A 20,855-nucleotide genomic window follows, 5' to 3' on the forward strand; every position below is an offset into this window, starting at 1 on the left:
TGGAGAGGTAGTGTCTGTTATGGCAAACAAAGGTATGGCTGAAGGTATAATTGTTGTAGTATATTATATAAATGTCTTTTGGGCCCTAAATATGACAACATTGAAGAAAGAAAATGTGCTGGAAATTTGCCAGACAACATATAGTGTTAGCCGGGTTGATTATGTATGGAATCATAGTGTATGAAAGGGATGTGCTTATAATGTATGCGTTCAGTTTTGGTCACCCAACCTTAAAAAATAACAGACAAGATGGAAAGGGTACAGCACAGAGCTACCGAGATGATTTCCAGACTGAGAAACAAATCCTACAAGATCAGTTTAATAGACTTGAATCTCTTAAGCTAAGAAAAAAAGACTGTTAAGAGGTGATCTAATACAAGTATTTAAAATGATCAAAGGCTTTGATAATCTTAGGCAACTTGATCTATCAAATTATCTAAGCCTTAATTCATCTGATTTCACTTGCATTAATGAATACAAATTTGTCGGCAAATCATTTACCTCAAATAAGGCAAAGCCCTTTTTCTTCAACAGGATTGTTAACATATGGAATGATTTACAAATCAAAGTGGTTAATGCAGTACTATATATACATTTAAGAATGGACTTGATAAATGCTTCACTTCAAGTCCACATCTTTCATTACGTGTGCCTCCATAGTCAAATGACCATTTGCAGGTTATTCTTTTTGAATTATCTGTATGCCTTCTAACTTTTACCTCACTAACCTGTGAGATTCTGATCTCTTCCACTATCTCAAACAACCTCAAAAGGTCTCAATGGTCTGTTGCTCTTTGTATTCCTTTGTATGAATGCGAGCTGACAAGGGTGTGCTGAAAGAGCTTGGATATATGGAAAGGATAAAAAAGAAATAAAGGGTGACTAAAACAATATCCATGTTTGAGGTGGAAGGAGGGAAAGGGAGTATGTACCTACTGAAGAGTGCCTGTGATGAAATGTTGCCAGAATGGTAAGGTTAATGCACAGATCAAGGAAAAGCTGGAAGGATGGAGCAGAAGATGTTTTAGAGTATTAGGTTCCAAACAATCAGGAAAGAATTGAGCAAGTATGAAAGAGAATAAACCAGGATGACATGTTGTCAATGGGGTGAATCAGGGTATATGAAGCAGTCAAGGTGCTCCACAGGATAATCTGTGGGGCCTGCCAGCAGATGATAGGTGCTGCTTTTGGTGCATTACAGGTGACAGCTAGAGAGTGAATATGCTGGAATGATGCCACTGTTTGTCTCTTCCTGATCCTAATTCAATGAGGCAAAAGAAGCAATTGTGAAAAAAAGTGAGGTCAAATCCCAAGCTTCAAAAGAGTTCTGGCTGACTGCCTCAAGAGGGGGTAAATTAAAAGCAAACTCATCCAAAAGAATAAATAGGCACTTCTTAATACAATCGAAACCTGTTAAAGGGCTGACAAAAACTCTGTACTCTATCTATAAGTTCAAATGTTTGTCTTCAAAAACTACATTTTCTTTAAAATCTCCATATGTCACACTTTTCATGTTGAAAAGATCCTGGGTTTGAAATGTTATTTTGGGACCATTAAATTTCAAAATCAAGCTTTGAAATAATTACATACATAATTCATTTTTTCATACATATTCACCATTTCCTACATTAATGAAGTTGCACCAGTAGCAGGTAAATAAATGGTATCATTCACTCTAGCAGCCATGTATAATGGATCAAAATCAGAGCCCCTAATCCACAACCAGGCTCCACAAACCTTTCCATTGTTTCCCCCAATTGTTTTATATAATCTGGTTCAGCCCACTGACAGCATATCATACCCTGTATACATGTCACTCCACTTTGCTTTATACCTTGCACGCCTCAACCCTCTTGCATGTTCAGGCCTCAGGTCTTCAAAGCATCTCTCACTCCATCCTTCCACATCCTACTCGGTTTCCCCCTTCCTTGTCCCCTCCACTTCTGATACGTACATCCTCTCCTCTTTCATTCTTTCCATATGTCTAAACCATCTCAGCACTCTCTCTTCAACTCACATACGTACTACTCTTACTACCACAACTCTTTCTTAGCCTACTGTTTTATATTTGATCAAACTTCTTTACACCGCATACTGCCCCTAAACATTTCATTTCCAACACATTCTCCCTATCCTTTACATTTTAAGCTAAGGCCCACTCTTTGCATCCATAGAGCACTGACAGGACTATTATAACGTTAAACATAAATATATCATCTTTGCCCTTAACAACAGTGAACATTATTTCCACACCTTCCAAGCACTAAAGACCTCTGTCCCTTCATTCACCAAAGGGAGCATAACCTCCCAGGGTTCCATTCGAAGCCATGTCCACCCCTAGGTACCAACACCCTCCACTTCCTTGAAGTTCACTCCATTCAAACTCACACTCCAAATAACTGCTCTCTTTTCACTAGCAAACCTTATAACCTTGCTTTTATTCACATTTACCTTGAATCTCACAATCTTTTCCCTTATCACCAGTATGGCTTCCTTACGGCAAAATCCATTGATGTTCTTTCCTGTTTTACTGATGTCTGGTCAACATCCCTGAAAGATACTGGGGAGACGTATGTAGTTGCCACTGACTTATCAAAAACTTACAGCTCGTCTCTCCTTTGACGGCTCAGTAATTCGATCTCTCAACTCAATGAACATATTTGGTATCACTGTAACATCCACTCTCTATAAACCCACATTACAAAAATACCTATGTCCCACCACTAGCTAAACCACGCGATACTCAGCAAGCTGATGCGTCACATGATTACTGTGTGGCTACTGGCAACTCAAGAGTGGGATGCTTTGACAACTGTTTCTTTCCCTACACCTTGAAGCCTTGGAGCTCTCTCCCAATAACTATGACCAAGCACATTTTAAAAGAAAAGCTTTTAACTTCCTTCAAAATTCATAAATACTCTCCCTTGTCTCTTCTTTTTTTCTTTCATAATTTTTATATCTCAATTCTGGGCTGGCTTGGATAAGGACTTTTGTCCATGACTTAAAGGAGAGAGAGTCATGGAGAGGATTAGGGGTCAAAAGTTCTGGAAGTAATGAAGACTGTGTGGAAAGAGAGGTCATCAATGAGGAGGACAAAAATGGGTATGTTTGACAGTATAGTAGACCCAACAATGTTGTAGGGACATGAGGCATGGACTACAGATGAGGATGTGCAGGAGAGGGTGGAAGTGTTGGAAATTAAATGTTTGAGGACAAGGTGTGCTGTTAGGTTGTTTGATCAAATAAGAAATAAAAGTGAGTAAGTTATAAAAGGGTAAGAGACAGGTGTGGTAATAATAAGAGTGTGGTTGAGAAAGCTGAAGAGGGTTTGCTGAAAGAGTTTGGACACATGGAGAGAATGAAGAGAGTTGACAAAGAGGATATATTTGTCAGAAGCAAAGGGGACAAGGAGATGGGGAGACCAAACTGGATTTAGGGAACGAGTTTGAGTGATCAGGACTTAAGCATGCAGGAGGATGAAAGGTGTGAACAGGGTAGAGTGAACTGGAACAATGTAATATACATGTATTAACATGCGGTCCACTGACTAAGCTGGGCTGTGTGAAGTGGCAGAAGGAAACCATGGAAAGGTCTATGGGGCCACTTGTAATTAAGGGGCTAGTTTTATTGGTGCAGTGCACATGACAACCTGAGAATGGAGATGGGCAAATAACATTCTGGGGACACAAGGTTATTTTAGAACCATTTTAAGTCGTGACATTAAAGTCTTAAATCATTAATTGTTAAATGTCATTCTAAATATATTGATTCACATCATATTCTATTTGTCAACCCTGGGAATTATCACTGACTATTTTAGACTATAGTTTAAGGTGAAGAAGCTTTTTAAGCTATGCTCCTGTTTTGAAAGAAGTTTTTCTTTGGGTCTTAAAAATTACCCTGAACCAATACTATGGTATTTGCTGTATTTTTTCAAATATTAGATTTGCTCTTAAATCACAGTATACTTTACAGTTAAACAGATGTTAGGAAAGACACTTCAGAATAAACAGTAATACTACAGTGAGTACTACCATTATAATCACAACTTTTTCTGAGCCCGGTGGGCACAAATTCAATTAAAATAAAGTCCCCTGTTCCAAAGGTTTATTTTATTAGTGTTACAGATTAAGATAAATTTCTGAAGTTGCAGTTAACAAGTAAATTACCCTTGCAACAGCTGCTGGAGAAGCACTCATTACTATGCAGTTGTTGACACCAAGAAGCCTGTTGTTTTCCTCTATAGCATTCACATCATCATCTTGTAGAGCATTGGCTATGAGAGTTCCTGTGTTCATCATTATGGCTCCTGTAATGTAGTGAAGTGTTTAAATCTAAGCATAAATTTTCAAAAACTTCTTCCCAAAATATCTATAACTCTTGCAAGTGTGAGAATGAGTTCTGTGATATTCTTAGCTCTTTAGTGAGTGAATCAAAGAACACACAGTACTTATACAAACCTTATACCAGAGGCTGTTATAATCTGAGAATAAACCAAAGTATATGAAAGCACAGACAAAGTGACTAGCAACCAAAATTCTTCTTAACAAAATAATCTACACAATGACAGATTTTTTTTTTTTTTTTTTTTTGAAAGAAAGAAATGCCCCCCCCCCCCATACACATGTATATACATACGTCCACACACGCAAATATACATACCTACACAGCTTTCCATGGTTTACCCCAGACGCTTCACATGCCCTGATTCAATCCACTGACAGCACGTCAACCCCGGTATACCACATCGATCCAATTTACTCTATTCCTTGCCCTCCTTTCACCCTCCTGCATGTTCAGGCCCCGATCACACAAAATCTTTTTCACTCCATCTTTCCACCTCCAATTTGGTCTCCCTCTTCTCCTCGTTCCCTCCACCTCCGACACATATATCCTCTTGGTCAATCTTTCCTCACTCATTCTCTCCATGTGACCAAACCATTTCAAAACACCCTCTTCTGCTCTCTCAACCACGCTCTTTTTATTTCCACACATCTCTCTTACCCTTACGTTACTCACTCGATCAAACCACCTCACACCACACATTGTCCTCAAACATCTCATTTCCAGCACATCCATCCTCCTGCGCACAACTCTATCCATAGCCCACGCCTTGCGACCATAAAACATTGTTGGAACCACTATTCCTTCAAACGTACCCATTTTTGCTTTCCGAGATAATGTTCTCGACTTCCACACATTCTTCAAGGCTCCCAGGATTTTCGCCCCCTCCCCCACCCTATGATCCACTTCCGCTTCCAGGGTTCCATCCGCTGCCAGATCCACTCCCAGATATCTAAAACACTTTACTTCCTCCAGTTTTTCTCCATTCAAACTTACCTCCCAATTGACTTGACCCTCAACCCTACTGCACCTAATAACCTTGCTCTTATTCACATTTACTCTTAACTTTCTTCTTTCACACACTTTACCAAACTCAATCATCAGCTTCTGCAGTTTCTCACATGAATCAGCCACCAGCGCTGTATCATCAGCGAACAACAACTGACTCACTTCCCAAGCTCTCTCATCCCCAACAGACTTCATACTTGCCCCTCTTTCCAAAACTATATATATCATATATTATATATTATATTACATTTTTCTTAGATTTTCCTTTCTACTTAGCTATCTTTAGTTGGTTCTTTTAAAACTTAACAACTGATTATCGTTCATATGTTCCAAAAATATCTTACATACAAACCTATATGTACCATAATTGATCACCGTTTCCCATGTCAGCGAGATAACACCAGGAAAGACAAAGAATGACCCAGCCACTCATATACACATATATGTAAATAAACACCCATGCACGCACATATACATATCAGCATATACACATACATATAAAAAGACACATACATATATACACGCATACATATTCATACTTGCTTGCCTTCATCCATTCCTCATGCTACCCCGCCCTACAGGAAACAGCATCGCTACCCCCTGCTTCAGTGAGGTAGTGGCAGGAAAACAAACAAAAAAGGCAACATTTGTTCACACTCAGTCTCTAGCTATCATGTGTAATGCACTGAAACCACAGATCCCTACCCACATCCAGGCCACAAAGACCTTTCCATGGTTTACCCCAGACATTTCACATGCCCTGGTTCCATCCATTGACAGCACATCAACCCCAGTATACCACATCGTTCCAATTCACACTATTTCTTGCACACCTCTCACCCTTCTGTATAGTAAGGCCCCAATTGCTCAAAATCTTTTTCACTCCATCCTTCCACCTCCAATTTGGTCTCCCGCTTCTCCTTCTTCCCTCCAAATCTGAAACATGTATCCTCTTTGTTCTCTCCTTTCACACATTTTTCATCGCTCCCAGAACCTTCGCCCCCTCCCCCATCCTGTGACTCACTTCCGCTTCCATGGTTCCCTTCGTTGCTAAGTCCACTCCCAGGTATCCAAAACACTTCAATTCCCCCAACTGTTCTCCATTGAACACTTATATCCCAATTAAATTGTCCCTTAACCCTACTGAACCTATGAACCTTGCTCTTATTCACATTAACTCTCAACTTTCTCCTTTCACACACTTTTCCAAACTCAGTCACTAAATTCTGCAATTTCTCACTTGAATCAGCCACTAGAGCTGTATCATCAGTGAACAACAACTGACTCGCTTCCCAGGCCCTTTCATCTCCAACAGATTGAATACTCGCCCCTCTATCCAACATTCTTGCATTCACCTCCCTAACCACCCGATCCATAAAGAAATTAAACAAAAATGAGGATATCACACATCTCTACTCCAAGCTGACATTCACTGGCAACCAATCACTCTCCTCTCTTCCTACTCATGCACATGCCTTACATCCTTGGTAAAAACTCTTCACTGCTTCAAGCAACTCACCTCCCACACCATATACTCTTAAAACCTTCCACAAAGCATCTCTATCAACCCTATCATATGCCTTCTCCAGCTCAATGAATGCTACATACAAATCCATCTGTTTTTCTAAGTATTTCTCACATACATTCTTCAAAGCAAACACACAATTCACACATCCCCTACCAATTCTGAAACGACTGCTCTTCCCCAGTCTGATGCTCTATACATGCTTTCACCCTCTCAATCAAGACCCTCCCATATAATTTCCAAGGAATACTCAACAAACTTATGCCTCTGTAGTTTGAACTCTCACCTTTATCCCTTTTCCCTTTGTACAATGGCACTTTGCATGCATTCTGCCAATCCTTAGGCACTTCACTATGATCCACACATACACCAAATATCCTTACCAACCAATCAACAACACAGTCACCCCTTTTTTAATAAATTCCACTGCAATACCATCTAAACCCACAGCCTTGACGGCTTTCATCTTCTGCAAAACTTTCACTACCTCTTCTCTGTTTATCAAATCATTCTCCCTGACCCTCTCACTACACACACCACCTCGGCCAAAACACCCTATCATCTAACACATTCAACACACCTTAAAATACTCACTCCTTCTCCTTCTCACATCACCTAATATCAGAACAATCCTCTAACCCTAATCTGAAATTCTAATGGCCACATCAGTTTCATGAACAAGACTGTCAAAGATTTTCTAATTGCCCATCTCTTTCTTCTAAAATATTATACACACAATAACAGAAATCAAATGGTTGGCAAGACAGGATGAACATATACTGTCTTTCAATTATGGAGTTTTTACCATCCCATAACCCATTCAGTTTTTCCCTTACTTTTATCATTATCATACTTGATTGCCATTTCCTGCATCAGCGAGGTAGCACCAGGACACAGAAGAAAAACAGCCCACCCACTCACATGTACCTATATATACATAAAAGCCAATACACTCACACATACATACATATACATATCAATATATATACATATACACCAACATACACATATATACACATGTACATTTTCAGGTACATGTGTAGGGGTTTTCAGAAAAGAAGAGAGAATGTTGGGGAAGAGAATGGTGAGAGTAAGTGAGCTTGGGAAGGAGACTTGTGTGAAGAAGTACCAAGAGAGACTGAGTACAGAATGGAAAAACGTGAGAACAAAGGAGGTAAGGGGAGTGAGGGAGGAATGGGATGTATTTAGGGAAGCAGTGATGGCTTGCGCAAAAGATGCTTGTGGCATGAGAAGCGTGGGAGGTGGGTTGATTAGAAAGGGTAGTGAGTGGTGGGATGAAGAAGTAAGATTATTAGTCAAAGAGAAGAGAGAGGCATTTGTACAATTTCTGCAGGGAAAAAATGCAAATGACTGGGAGATGTATAAAAGAAAGAGGCAGGACGTCAAGAGAAAGGTGCAAGTGGTGAAAAAGAGGGCAAATGAGAGTTGGGGTGAGAGAGTATCAGTAAATCTTAGGGAGAATAAAAAGATGTTTTGGAAGGAGGTAAATAAAGTGCGTAAGACAAGGGAACAAAAGGAAACTTCAGTGAAGGGGTCTAATGGGGAGGTGATAACAAGTAGTGGTGGTGTGAGAAGGAGATGGAGTGAGTATTTTGAAGGTTTGTTGAATGTGTTTGATGATAGAGTGGCAGATATAGGGTGTTTTGGTCGAGGTGGTGTCCAAAGTGAGAGGGTTAGGGAGAATGATTTGATAAACAAGAGCTAGTAAAAGCTTTGCGGAAGATGAAAGCTGGCAAGGCAGCAGGTTTGGATGGTATTGCAGTGGAATTTATTAAAAAAGGGGGTGATTGTATTGTTGACTGGTTGGTAAGGTTATTTAATGTATATATGATTCATGGTGAGGTGCCTGAGGATTGGCGAAATGCTTGCATACTGCCATTGTACAAAGGCAAAGGGGATAAGAGTGAGTGCTCAAATTACAGAGGTATAAGTTTGTTGAGTATTCCTGGGAAATTATATGGGAGGGTATTGATTGAGAGGGTGAAAGCATGTACAAAGCATCATATTGGGGAAGAGCAGTGTCGTTTCAGAAGTGGTAGAGGATGTGTGGATCAGGTGTTTGCTTTGAAGAATGTATGTGACAAATACTTAGAAAAGCAAATGGATTTGTATGTAGCATTTATGGATCTGGAGAAGTTATATGATAGAGTTGATAGAGATGCTCTGTGGAAGGTATTAAGAATATATGGTGTGGGAGGCAAGTTGTTTGAAGCAGTGAAAAGTTTTTATCGAGGATGTAAGGCATGTGTACGTGTAGGAAGAGAGGAAAGTGATTGGTTCTCAGTGAATGTAGGTTTGAGGCAGGGGTGTGTGATGTCTCCATGGTTGTTTAATTTGTTTATGGATGGGGTTGTTAGGGAGGTGAATGCAAGAGTTTTGGAAAGAGGGGCAAGTATGCAGTCTGTTGTGGATGAGAGAGCTTGGGAAGTGAGTCAGTTGTTGTTTGCTGATGATACAGCGCTGGTGGCTAATTCCGGTGAAAAACTGCAGAAGCTGGTGACTGAAATTGGTAAAGTATGTGAAAGAAGAAAGTTGAGAGTAAATGTGAATAAGAGCAAGGTTATTAGGTACAGTAGGGTTGAGGGTCAAGTCAATTGGGAGGTAAGTTTGAATGGAGAAAAACTGGAGGAAGTAAAGTGTTTCAGATATCTGGGAGTGGAAATAAAAAGAGTGTGGTTGAGAGAGCAAAAGAGGGTGTTTTGAAAGGGTTTGGGCACATGAAGAGAATGAGTGAGGAAAGATTGACCAAGAGGATATATGTGTCAGAGGTGGAGGGAACAAGGAGAAGTGAGAGACCAAATTGGAGGTGGGAAGATGGAGTGAAAAAAATTTTGAGTGATCGGGGCCTGAACATGCAGGAGGGTGAAAGGCATGCAAGGAATAGAGTAAATTGGAACGATGTGGTATACTGGGATCGACATGCTGTCAATGGATTGAACCAGGGCATGTGAAGTGTCTGAGGTAAACCATGGAAAGTTCTGTGGGGCCTGGATGTGGAAAGGGAGCTGTGGTTTTGGTGCATTATTACATGAAAGCTAGAGACTGAGTGTGAACGAATGTGGCCTTTGTTGTCTTTTCCTATCACTACCTCGCACACATGAGAGGGGAGGGCGTTGTTATTCCATGTGTGGTGAGGTGGCGATGGGAATAGATAAAGGCAGACAGTATGAATTATGTACATGTGTATATATATATATATTTCTGTGTGTGTATATATATGTATACATTGAGATGTATAGGTATGTATATTTGCATGTGTGGATGTGTATGTATATACATGTGTATGTGAGTGGGTTGGGCCATTTTTCGTCTGTTTCCTTGCGCTACCTCGCTAACACGGGAGACAGCGACAAAGCAAATATATATACATTTTCATACTTGCATGCCTTCATCTATTCCTGATGCTACCCTCCCCACAAGAAACAGCATCACTACCCCCTGCTTCAGTGAGGCAGCACCAGGAAAAGACAAAAAAAAAAAAAAAAGGCCACATTTGTTCACTCTCAGGCTCTAGCTGTCATGTGTGATGCACCAAAACCAAAGCTCCTTATCTACATCCAGGCCCCATAGACCTTCCCATGTTTACTCCAGACGTTTTATATGCCCTGGTGCAGTCCATTGACAGCATGTTGACCTGGTATAACATACCATTCCAATTCACTCTGTTCCTTGCACACCTCTCACCCTCCTGTATGTTCAGGCACCAATCACTCAAAATTGTTTTCACTCCATCATTCCGCCTCCAATTTGGTCTCTCACTTTTCCTTCTTCCCTCCACTTCTGACATATATATCCCCTTTGTCAACCTTTCCTCATTCATTCTCTCCATATGATCCAAATGTCCAAACCATCTTCTGCTCTCTCATCCATACTCTTTTTATTGCCACACATCTCTCTTACTCTTTCATTATTAACCTCAATCAAACCACCTCAGACCACATATTGTCCTCAAACATTCCATTTCCAACACATCCACCCTCCTCCGTACAACCCTATTTATAGCCTATGCCTTGCAATCATATATTATTTTTGGAACTACTATTCCTTCAAACATACCCATTTTCGCTCTCTGAGATAACCTTCTCTCCTTCCACACATTCTTCATCACTCCCAGAACCTTCTCCCCCTTCCCCACCCTGAGACTCACTTTCATTCCCATGGTTTCACTCCCTGCTAAGTCCACTCCCAAATATCTAAAACATTTCACTTCCTCTAATTTTTCTCCATTCAAACTTAAATCCCAACTAACTTGTCCCTCAAACCTGCTGAATCTAATAACTTTGCTCTTATTCACCTTTCACACACTTTTCCAAACTCAGCCACCAACTTCTGCAGTTTCTCACTTGAATCAGCCATCAAAGCTGTATCATCAGCGAACAACAACTGACTCACTCAGGCCCTCTTATCTCCAACAGACTGCATACCCCCCCTCTCCCCAAAACTTTTGCATTTACCTCCCTAACCACCCCATCCATAAACAAATTATACAATCATGGAGACATCACACACCCTTGCTGCAGACCAACCTTCACTAGGAACCAGTCACTCTCCTCTTTTCTTACTAAGAAACATGCCTTACATCCTTGATATAAACTTTTCACTGCTTCTAGCAGCTTACCTCCCACACCATATACTCTTAAGGCCTTCCACAAAGCATCTCTATCAACCCTATCATATGCCATCTCCAGATCCATATATGTGTGAGTATTTCTCACACAAATTCTTCAAAGCAAACGCCTGATCCATAAATCCTCTACTACTTCTGAAACCAAACTCAAATTTATTTTTTTTGTAAGTATTATTCACACATTCTTCGAGCAAACACATGATCCACACATCCTTTACCACTTCTGAAACCACACTGCTCCTACCCAATCTGATGCTCTGTACATGCCTTCACCCTCTCAATCAATATCCTACCAAACAATTTCCCAGGAATACTTACCTTTATCCCCTTTGCCTTTGTACAACAGCACTATGCATGCATTACAGCAATCCTCAGGCACTTCATCATGATCTACATATACAGTGAGTACCCTTACCAACCAATCAACAACACAGTAATCCCCTTTCTTAATAAATTCAACTGCAATATCATCCAAACCCATCATCTTGCCACATTTCATCTTCTGTAAAGCTTTCACTACCTCTTCTTTCTTAACTCAACCATTCTCCCTGACTTCGCACACCACCCCGACCAAAACACCCTACATCTGCCACTCTAACATCAAAAACATTCAACAAACCTTGAAAATACTCACTCCATCTCCTTTTCACTTCATCACTATATGTTATCACAATCACCCTTGTCCCCTTCACTGATGATCCCATTTGTTCTCTTGTCTTACGCACATTATTTACCTCCTTCTAAACATCGTTTTTTATCCTTACAGTTTAATGATACTCTCACCCCAACACTCACGTGTCTTTTTTTATCTTTGCATCTTCCTCTTGACCTCTTGCTGCTTTCTTTTATACATCTTTCAGTCATTTGCAATCCTTCTTTGTAAGTATCATCCAAACGCCTCTTTTTTTCTCTTTCACTAACAACTTTACTTCATCCCACCACTCACTACCCTTTCTAATCTGCCCACCTCCCACCTTTCTCATGCCACATGCATCTTTTGCACATGCTATCACCGCTTCCCAAAATACATTCCATTCCTCTCCCACTCCCCTCATGTCATTTGCTCTCATCTTTTGCCATTGTACACTCAATCTCTCCTGGTACTTCCTCACACAAGTCTCCTTTCCAAGCTCCTTTACTCTCACCACACTCTTCTCCCCAACATTTTCTCTTCTTTATTGAAAACCTCTACAAATCTTCAACTTTGCCTCCACAAGACAGTGATGAGACACCCTACCAGCTGCCCCTCTCAGCACATTAACATCCAAAAGTCACTCTTTTACACGCTTATCAATTAACTCATAATCTAATAATGCCCTTTTACCATCTCTCCAACTCATATAAGTATAATTGAGTATACTTGAGTATACTTTTCGATGGGAATGAATAAGGGCAGACAGTGTGAATTGTGTGCATGGGTATATATGTATGTGTCTGTGTGTGTATATATATGTGTACATTGAGATGTATAGGTATGTATATTTGCATGTGTGTATATACATGTGTATGGGGGTGGGTTGGGCCATTTCTTTCTTCTGTTTCCTTGCGCTACCTCGCAAATGTGGGAGACAGCGACAAAGCAAAATAAAAATAAAAAATAAAAACCTCTCTTTTTAAAACCAGGTATTCTCAATCACCAGTCTTTTTTTCAGCACACAAATCCAAAAGCTCTTAACCATTTCCAATCACAACACTGAATACCCCATGTACACCAATTGTACCCTCAACTGCCATATTACTCACCTTCGCATTTAAATCATCCATCACTAATACCTAGTTCCATGCATCAAAGCTGCTGACACTTTCACTCCGCTGCACCCAAAACACTTGCCTCTCATGATCTTTCTTCTCATGACCAGGTGCATAAGCACCAATAATCATCTATCTCTCTCCTCATTTTCTTGGCTATTACATCTGACTCTATTTTTCAGAGTAACAAAGGTATATACAGTACTTTATAGGCCTGCCATACCATTCTTCTTAAAAACATACACAAAATATTTCTAAACTACAGCCCTGACAGCTTGTGTTATGTTTCCCTAATTTCTCTGATAATTAATATTACAGTTATCATAGGGAACATAGGCTCAACGGAGATAAAGTTCTAATATCATGATTCAAATATGCTCAAAGCCACAATCCAATCTAAGTTTGGAAATGATTGGGGTGGTGGAGGTATAGAAAGATGCAGCTATGTGTATGTATGCTATTATATACATAATATTTTTCATATCAATGTATAAGATACAATAAAAAATTTAAAGCATGTCACCAAAACAAGAAATTTCAATAAAAGTTTATCATAAAGTATAATTCTTCGATGAAAATCTTCCCTGTGAACTTGTTTGAAACATTGTAAATCTATGAAAAAAACTTTCAAACTAGCTGATGCTTCATTTCCTCACCCAGTATGTGCAAAACAACTCATATGAATAATAATGCTATAAGAACGTAAGAAATTAACTTACCTATATGTGAGGTTTTGCCAGAACTGGCAGCACATAGCTCAAGAACATCTTCTCCCTCTTTGGGTGCTAAAGCCATGACAATAAGGGTACTTATACTGCCCTACAAAGAAAATCAGCTATGTGAAACCCAATGTTTAGCCACTCGTATCAGCAAAGTCTGAGGAACAACTAAGCAAATATGACCATTTGTAACAAATGATTGGGATGTCTGATTTTCTCTTTCACAGAAAAAACATGAGACTATTGCAATGTGGTAGTATATAAATGTTATTTCCAGTTCACACACAGCACTTTCCTTGCATACTTCAATAGGCAGATGATGATGAATACATTGTGCTTTAAATCAAAATACTCGAGTAAAGGGTGGGCAGCAAGGTAATAAGTCTACACCAAGGAACTAAGCAATCCTTCCTTTTTGCCATCCTGCAAGGTTGGCAATGGGGACCAAACTTCTGCAAAATGGATTCCTTAAAAAGAATAGGCCTATACAATACCTACTTAGGCTACCTCATATAAACAGGAATGAAGGTGACGAATAAATAAATTATGTAACAGAAAAAGTGTAGGGTTAATCCACTGAAGACAGCTGCCATTTACAGACGACAAAACACATCAGTCCATGTGTCTGGAATTTCACTCCCGGTGATATCTACAGCAGTACCAACCGGTGTATGGGTTGAAAAGGGTGTTGAATAACAAGATTCCAGTGGGACATTGACAGTTAAATAGCAAATTATTATTTTTTTTTTTGTCGCTGTCTCCCGCATTTGCGAGGTAGCGCAAGGAAACAGACGAAAGAAATGGCCCAACCCACCCCCATACACATGTATATACATACACATCCACACACGCAAATATACATACCTACACAGCTTTCCATGGTTTACCCCAGACGCTTCACATGTCCTGATTCAATCCACTGACAGCATGTCAACCCCAATATACCACATCGATCCAATTCACTCTATTCCTTGCCCTCCTTTCACCCTCCTGCATGTTCAGGCCCCGATCGCACAAAATCTTTTTCACTCCATCTTTCCACCTCCAATTTGGTCTCCCACTTCTCCTCGTTCCCCCCACCTCCGACACATATATCCTCTTGGTCAATCTTTCCTCACTCATTCTCTCCATGTGCCCAAACCATTTCAAAACACCCTCTTCTGCTCTCTCAACCACGCTCTTTTTATTTCCACACATCTCTCTTACCCTTACGTTACTTACTCGATCAAACCACCTCACACCACACATTGTCCTCAAACATCTCATTTCCAGCACATCCACCCTCCTGCGCACAACTCTATCCGTAGCCCACACCTCACAACCATACAACATTGTTGGAACCACTATTCCTTCAAACATACTCATCTTTGCTTTCCAAGATAATGTTCTCGACTTCCACACATTTTTCAAGGCTCCCAGGATTTTCGCAAATTATACATGCATATATACACATGGGATGCCACAGGGTTCACTTCTGGGACCATTTATTCTTCTTAACCTATGCTAATGACTTGCCTGAAGGTATGGAATCCTACTTGGAAATGTTTCCATATGATAAAGGTAAGAAGGGGTGTAAAAAAGTGAGGAGAATTGCATCAGCTTACAAGGGGACCTAAGCAGATTCCAAAGGTGATCAGAAACATGGTTGATAAATTCAACCCAATCAAATGTAAAGTAAGCAGGATGGGACAAAGCAAAAGATGGCCTCAATAAAATCACCATATAGCAGGAAATAAGCCTCAACATTCTATGCATGAAAAAGACCTACGAGTTGACTTCATCCCTAACCTGTCATTAGAGTCTCATCCTATAAGAAGAGTTAGGGAGAAAAAATGTCAGGAGGCAAATTCAAAATACTTTTCTAGAAGAGGGGTGAGAAAATTTTCAGTAAGCTATTCATATCCTTCATAAGGCTAAAACTAAAATGTGCTTCTCAGGTTTGGTCACCACACCTAAAAGAAGCACAAAGAGCAAACAGAGAAGGTCCAGAGGAGTGCAACAAAGGTTAAGAGAGGTAAGTTACAGGGAAAATATGTTCACTTTAAATTTACCCACCTCGAAAGAAAGGGAAGGATGATGATGACCATGAACAGTTCTTCAAAAGATGCTAGGATACAGCAAGCAAAGTACATATCTTAAAATTAAATTTTCTAAAATGGATATCATGAAATACTTTTATTGTATAAGAGTGAGGGATAAATGGAAAAGAATGACTGATGACATGGTCAATGAAGACGACACAGATATATCTAATACGATGTATGATAACAAAGAGATTTTAAGAGCTGGGTAGGGGTGTTACTGGGATTGGATGAAGGCAAGAAAGTACGAATATGTACATGTGTATATATGTGTATGTCTGAGTATGTATAACTATGTATATGTGTATATGTTGATATGTATATGAGTGTGTATGGGCGTTTATGTATATATATATTTATTTATATTTATATTTATTTTTATTTCATTTTGCTTTGTTGCTGTCTCCTGTGTTTGCGAGGTAGCGCAAGGAAACAGATGAAAGAAATGGCCCAACCCACCCCCATACACAATGTATATACATACACATCCACACACGCAAATATACATACCTATACATCTCAATGTACACATATATATACACACACAGACACATACATATATACCCATGCACACATTTCACACTGTCTGCCTTTATTCATTCCCATCGCCACCTCGCCACACATGGAATACCATCCCCCTCTCCCCTCATGTGTGCGAGGTAGAACTAGGAAAAGACAACAAAGGCCCCATTCGTTCACACTCAGTCTCTAGCTGTCATGCAATAATGCCCAAAACCACAGCTCCCTTTCCACATCCAGGCCACACACAACTTTCCATGGTTTACCCCAGACGCTTCACATGCCCTGATTCAATCCACTGACAGCACGTCAACCCCGGTATACCACATCGATCCAATTCACTCTATTCCTTGCCCGCCTTTCACCCTCCTGCATGTTCAGGCCCCGATCACACAAAATCTTTTTCACTCCATCTTTCCACCTCCAATTTAGTCTCCCATTTCTCCTCGTTCCCTCCACCTCTGACACATATATCCTCTTGGTCAATCTTTCCTCACTCTTTCTCTCCATGTGTCCAAACCATTCCAAAACACCCTCTTCTGCTCTCTCAACCACTCTCTTTTTATTTCCACACATCTCTCTTACCCTTACATTACTTACTCGATCAAACCACCTCACACCACACATTGTCCTCAAACATCTCATTTCCAGAACATCCATCCTCCTGTGCACAACTCTATCCATAGCCCACACCTCGCAACCATACAACATTCTTGGAACTACTATTCCTTCAAACATACCCATTTTTGCTTTCCGAGATAATGTTCTCGACTTCCACACATTCTTCAAGGCTCCCAGGATTTTCACCCCCTCCCCCACCCTATGATTCACTTCTGCTTCCATGGTTCCATCCGCTGCCAGATCCACTCCCAGATATCTAAAACACTTTACTTCCTCCAGTTTTTCTCCATTCAAACTTACCTCCCAATTGACTTGACCCTCAACCTTACTGTACCTAATAACCTTGCTCTTATTCACATTTACTATTAACTTTCTTCTTTCACACACTTTACCAAACTCAGTCACCAGCTTCTGCAGTTTCTCACATGAATCAGCCACCAGCGCTGTATCATCAGCAAACAACAACTGACTCACTTCCCAAGTTCTCTCATCCACAACAGACTTCATACTTGCCACTCTTTCCAAAACTTTTGCATTCACCTCCCTAACAACCCCATCCATAAACAAATTAAACAACCATGGAGACATCACACACTCCTGCCGCAAACCTACATTCACTGAGAACCAATCACTTTCCTCTCTTCCTACACATACACATGCCTTACATCCTCGATAAAAACTTTTCACTGCTTCTAACAACTTGCCTCCCACACCATATATTCTTAATACCTTCCACAGAGCATCTCTATCAACTCTATCATATGCCTTCTCCAGGTTCATAAATGCTACATACAAATCCATTTGCTTTTCTAAGTATTTCTCACATACATTCTTCAAAGCAAACACCTGATCCACACATCCTCTACCACTTTTGAAACCACACTGCTCTTCCCCAATCTAATGCTCTGTACATGCCTTCACCCTCTCAATCAATAACCTCCCATATAATTTACCAGGAATACTCAACAAACTTATACCTCTGTAATTTGAGCACTCACTCTTATCCCCTTTGCCTTTGTACAATGGCACTATGCACGCATTCCGCCAATCCTCAGGCACCTCACCACGAGTCATACATACATTAAATAACCTTACCAACCAGTCAACAATACAGTCACCCCCTTTTTTAATAAATTCCACTGCAATACCATCCAAACCTGTATATAAGTGGATGGGCCGTTCTTCGTCTGCTTCCTAGCACTACCTTGCTGAAGCAGGAAAGGGCAATCAAGAACAATAAAAAACAATAATAACAAAACCATGGAAAGGTCTGTGGGGCGTGGATGTGGATAGGAAGCTATGGTTTCGGTGCATTACATATGACAGCTAGAGACTGAGTGTGAGCAAATGTGTCCTTTTCTGTTTGTTTTCCTGGTGCTACCTCACTGAAGCAGAGGGCAGCGATGCTGTTTACTGTGAGTTGGGGTGGTGCCAAGAATGGATTGAAGACAAGCAAGCATGAATATCTCGGAAAGCAAAAATGGGTATGTTTGAAGGAATAGCGGTTCCAACAATGTTGTATGGTTGTGAGGCATGGGCTATGGATAGAGTTGTGCGCAGGAGGGTGGATGTGCTGGAAATGAGATGTTTGAGGACAATGTGTGGCGTGAGGTGGTTTGATCGAGTAAGTAACATAAGGGTAAGAGAGATGTGTGGAAATAAAAAAAGCGTGGTTGAGAGAGCAGAAGAGGGTGTTTTGAAATGGTTTGGGCACATGGAGAGAATGAGTGAGGAAAGATTGACCAAGAGGATATATGTGTCGGAGGTGGAGGGAACGAGGAGAAGTGGGAGACCAAATTGGAGGTGGAAAGATGGAGTGAAAAAGATTTTGTGTGATCGGGGCCTGAACATGCAGGAGGGTGAAAGGAGGGCAAGGAATAGAGTGAATTGGATCGATGTGGTATACCGGGGTTGACATGCTGTCAGTGGATTGAATCAGGGCATGTGAAGCGTCTGGGGTAAACCATGGAAAGCTGTGTAGGTATGTATATTTGCGTGTGTGGACGTGTATGTATATACATGTGTATGGGGGTGGGTTGGGCCATTTCTTTCGTCTGTTTCCTTGCGCTACCTCGTAAACGCGGGAGACAGTGACAAAGCAAAAAAAAAAAAAAAAAATGTATATGTCTGTGTATGTATACGTGTTTATGTTGATATGTATGTATGTGTCTGTATATGTATGTGTATGGGCATCTATTTTAATATATATTTATGTGTTTATTATACTTTGTCGCTGTCTCCCACATTAACGAGGTAGCGCAAGGAACCAGACGAAAGAATGGTCCAACCCACATACACATGTATGTACATACATGTCCTCAAATGCACATACACACACCTATACATTTCAATGTATACATATATATACATACACATATACTTATATACATATGTACATAATTAATACTTGCTGCCTTTATTCACTCCCGTCGCCACCCCGCCACACATGAAATGACATCCTCTCTCACCCTGCACATACTTGAGGTAGCGCTAGGAAATGACAATATAGGCCACATTTGTTCACACTCAGCCTCTAGCTGTCATGTATAATGCACCGAAACCATAGCTCCCTTTCCACATCTAGGCCCCACACAACTTTCCATGGTTTACCCCAGATGCTTCACATGCCCTGGTTCAATCCACTGACAGCACGTTGACCGTGGTATACCACATCGTTCCAATTCACTCTATTTCTTGCACGCCTTTCACCCTCCTGCATGATCAGGCCCTGATCATTCTAAATCTTTTTCACTCCATCTTTCCAACTCCAATTTGGTCTCCCACTTCTCCTTGTTCCCTCCACCTCTAACACATATATCCTCTTGGTCAATCTTTCCTCACTCATTCTCTTCATGTGACCAATCCATTTCAGTACACCCTCATCTGCTCTCTCAACCACACTCTTTTTATTACCACACTTCTCAACCTTTCATTACTTACTCGATCAAACCACCTCACACCACATATTGTCCTCAAACATCTCATTTCCAACACATCCACCCTCCTCTGCACAACCCTATCTACAGCCCATACCTCGCCACCATATAACATTGTTGGAACTACTATTCCTTCAAACATACCCATTTTTGCTTTCTAAGATAATGCTCTTGCCTTCTACACATTTTTCAACGCTCCCAGAACTTTCGCCCCCTCCCCCACCCTGTGACTCACTTCTGCTTCCATGGTTCCATCCGCTGCCAAATCCACTCCCAGATATCTAAAACACTTCACTTCCTCCAGTTTTTCTCCATTCAAACTTACCTCCAAATTGACATGTCCCTCAACCCTACTGTACTTAATAACCTTGCTATTATTCACATTTACTCTTAGCTTTCTTTTTCACACACTTTACCAAACTCAGTCACCAGCTTCTGCAGTTTCTCACATGAATCAGCCACCAGCGCTGTATCATCAGTGAACAACAACTGACTCACTTCCCAAGCCCTCTCATCCACAACAGACTGCATACTTATCCCTCTCTCTACACACTTGCATTCACCTCCCTAACAACTCCATCCATAAACAAATTAAACAACCATGGAGATATCACGCACACCTGCCGCAAACCGACATTCACTGAGAACCAATCACTTCCCTCTCTTCCTACTTGTACACATGCCTTACATCCTCAATAAAAACTT

General features: G+C 40.6%; 1 protein-coding gene across 1 annotated transcript in view; it reads right to left on the bottom strand.

Annotated features, from left to right (window-relative positions):
• Positions 1 to 663: 663 nt before the first annotated feature.
• Positions 664 to 20,855, bottom strand: part of LOC139748929 (uncharacterized) — a 61,673-nt gene continuing 41,481 nt past the window's right edge. The window contains exons 7-8 of the mRNA XM_071662292.1: positions 13,994 to 14,093; positions 664 to 4,309 (exon numbers count right to left, since the gene is read on the bottom strand). Of these exons, the coding sequence (XP_071518393.1) occupies positions 4,122 to 4,309; positions 13,994 to 14,093 (288 nt within the window). The 3' untranslated portion in view covers positions 664 to 4,121. The remainder of the gene's footprint in view (positions 4,310 to 13,993; positions 14,094 to 20,855) is intronic.

The sequence above is a fragment of the Panulirus ornatus genome, chromosome 6, assembly GCF_036320965.1.
Source record: "Panulirus ornatus isolate Po-2019 chromosome 6, ASM3632096v1, whole genome shotgun sequence".
Lineage (NCBI taxonomy): Eukaryota > Metazoa > Arthropoda > Malacostraca > Decapoda > Palinuridae > Panulirus > Panulirus ornatus.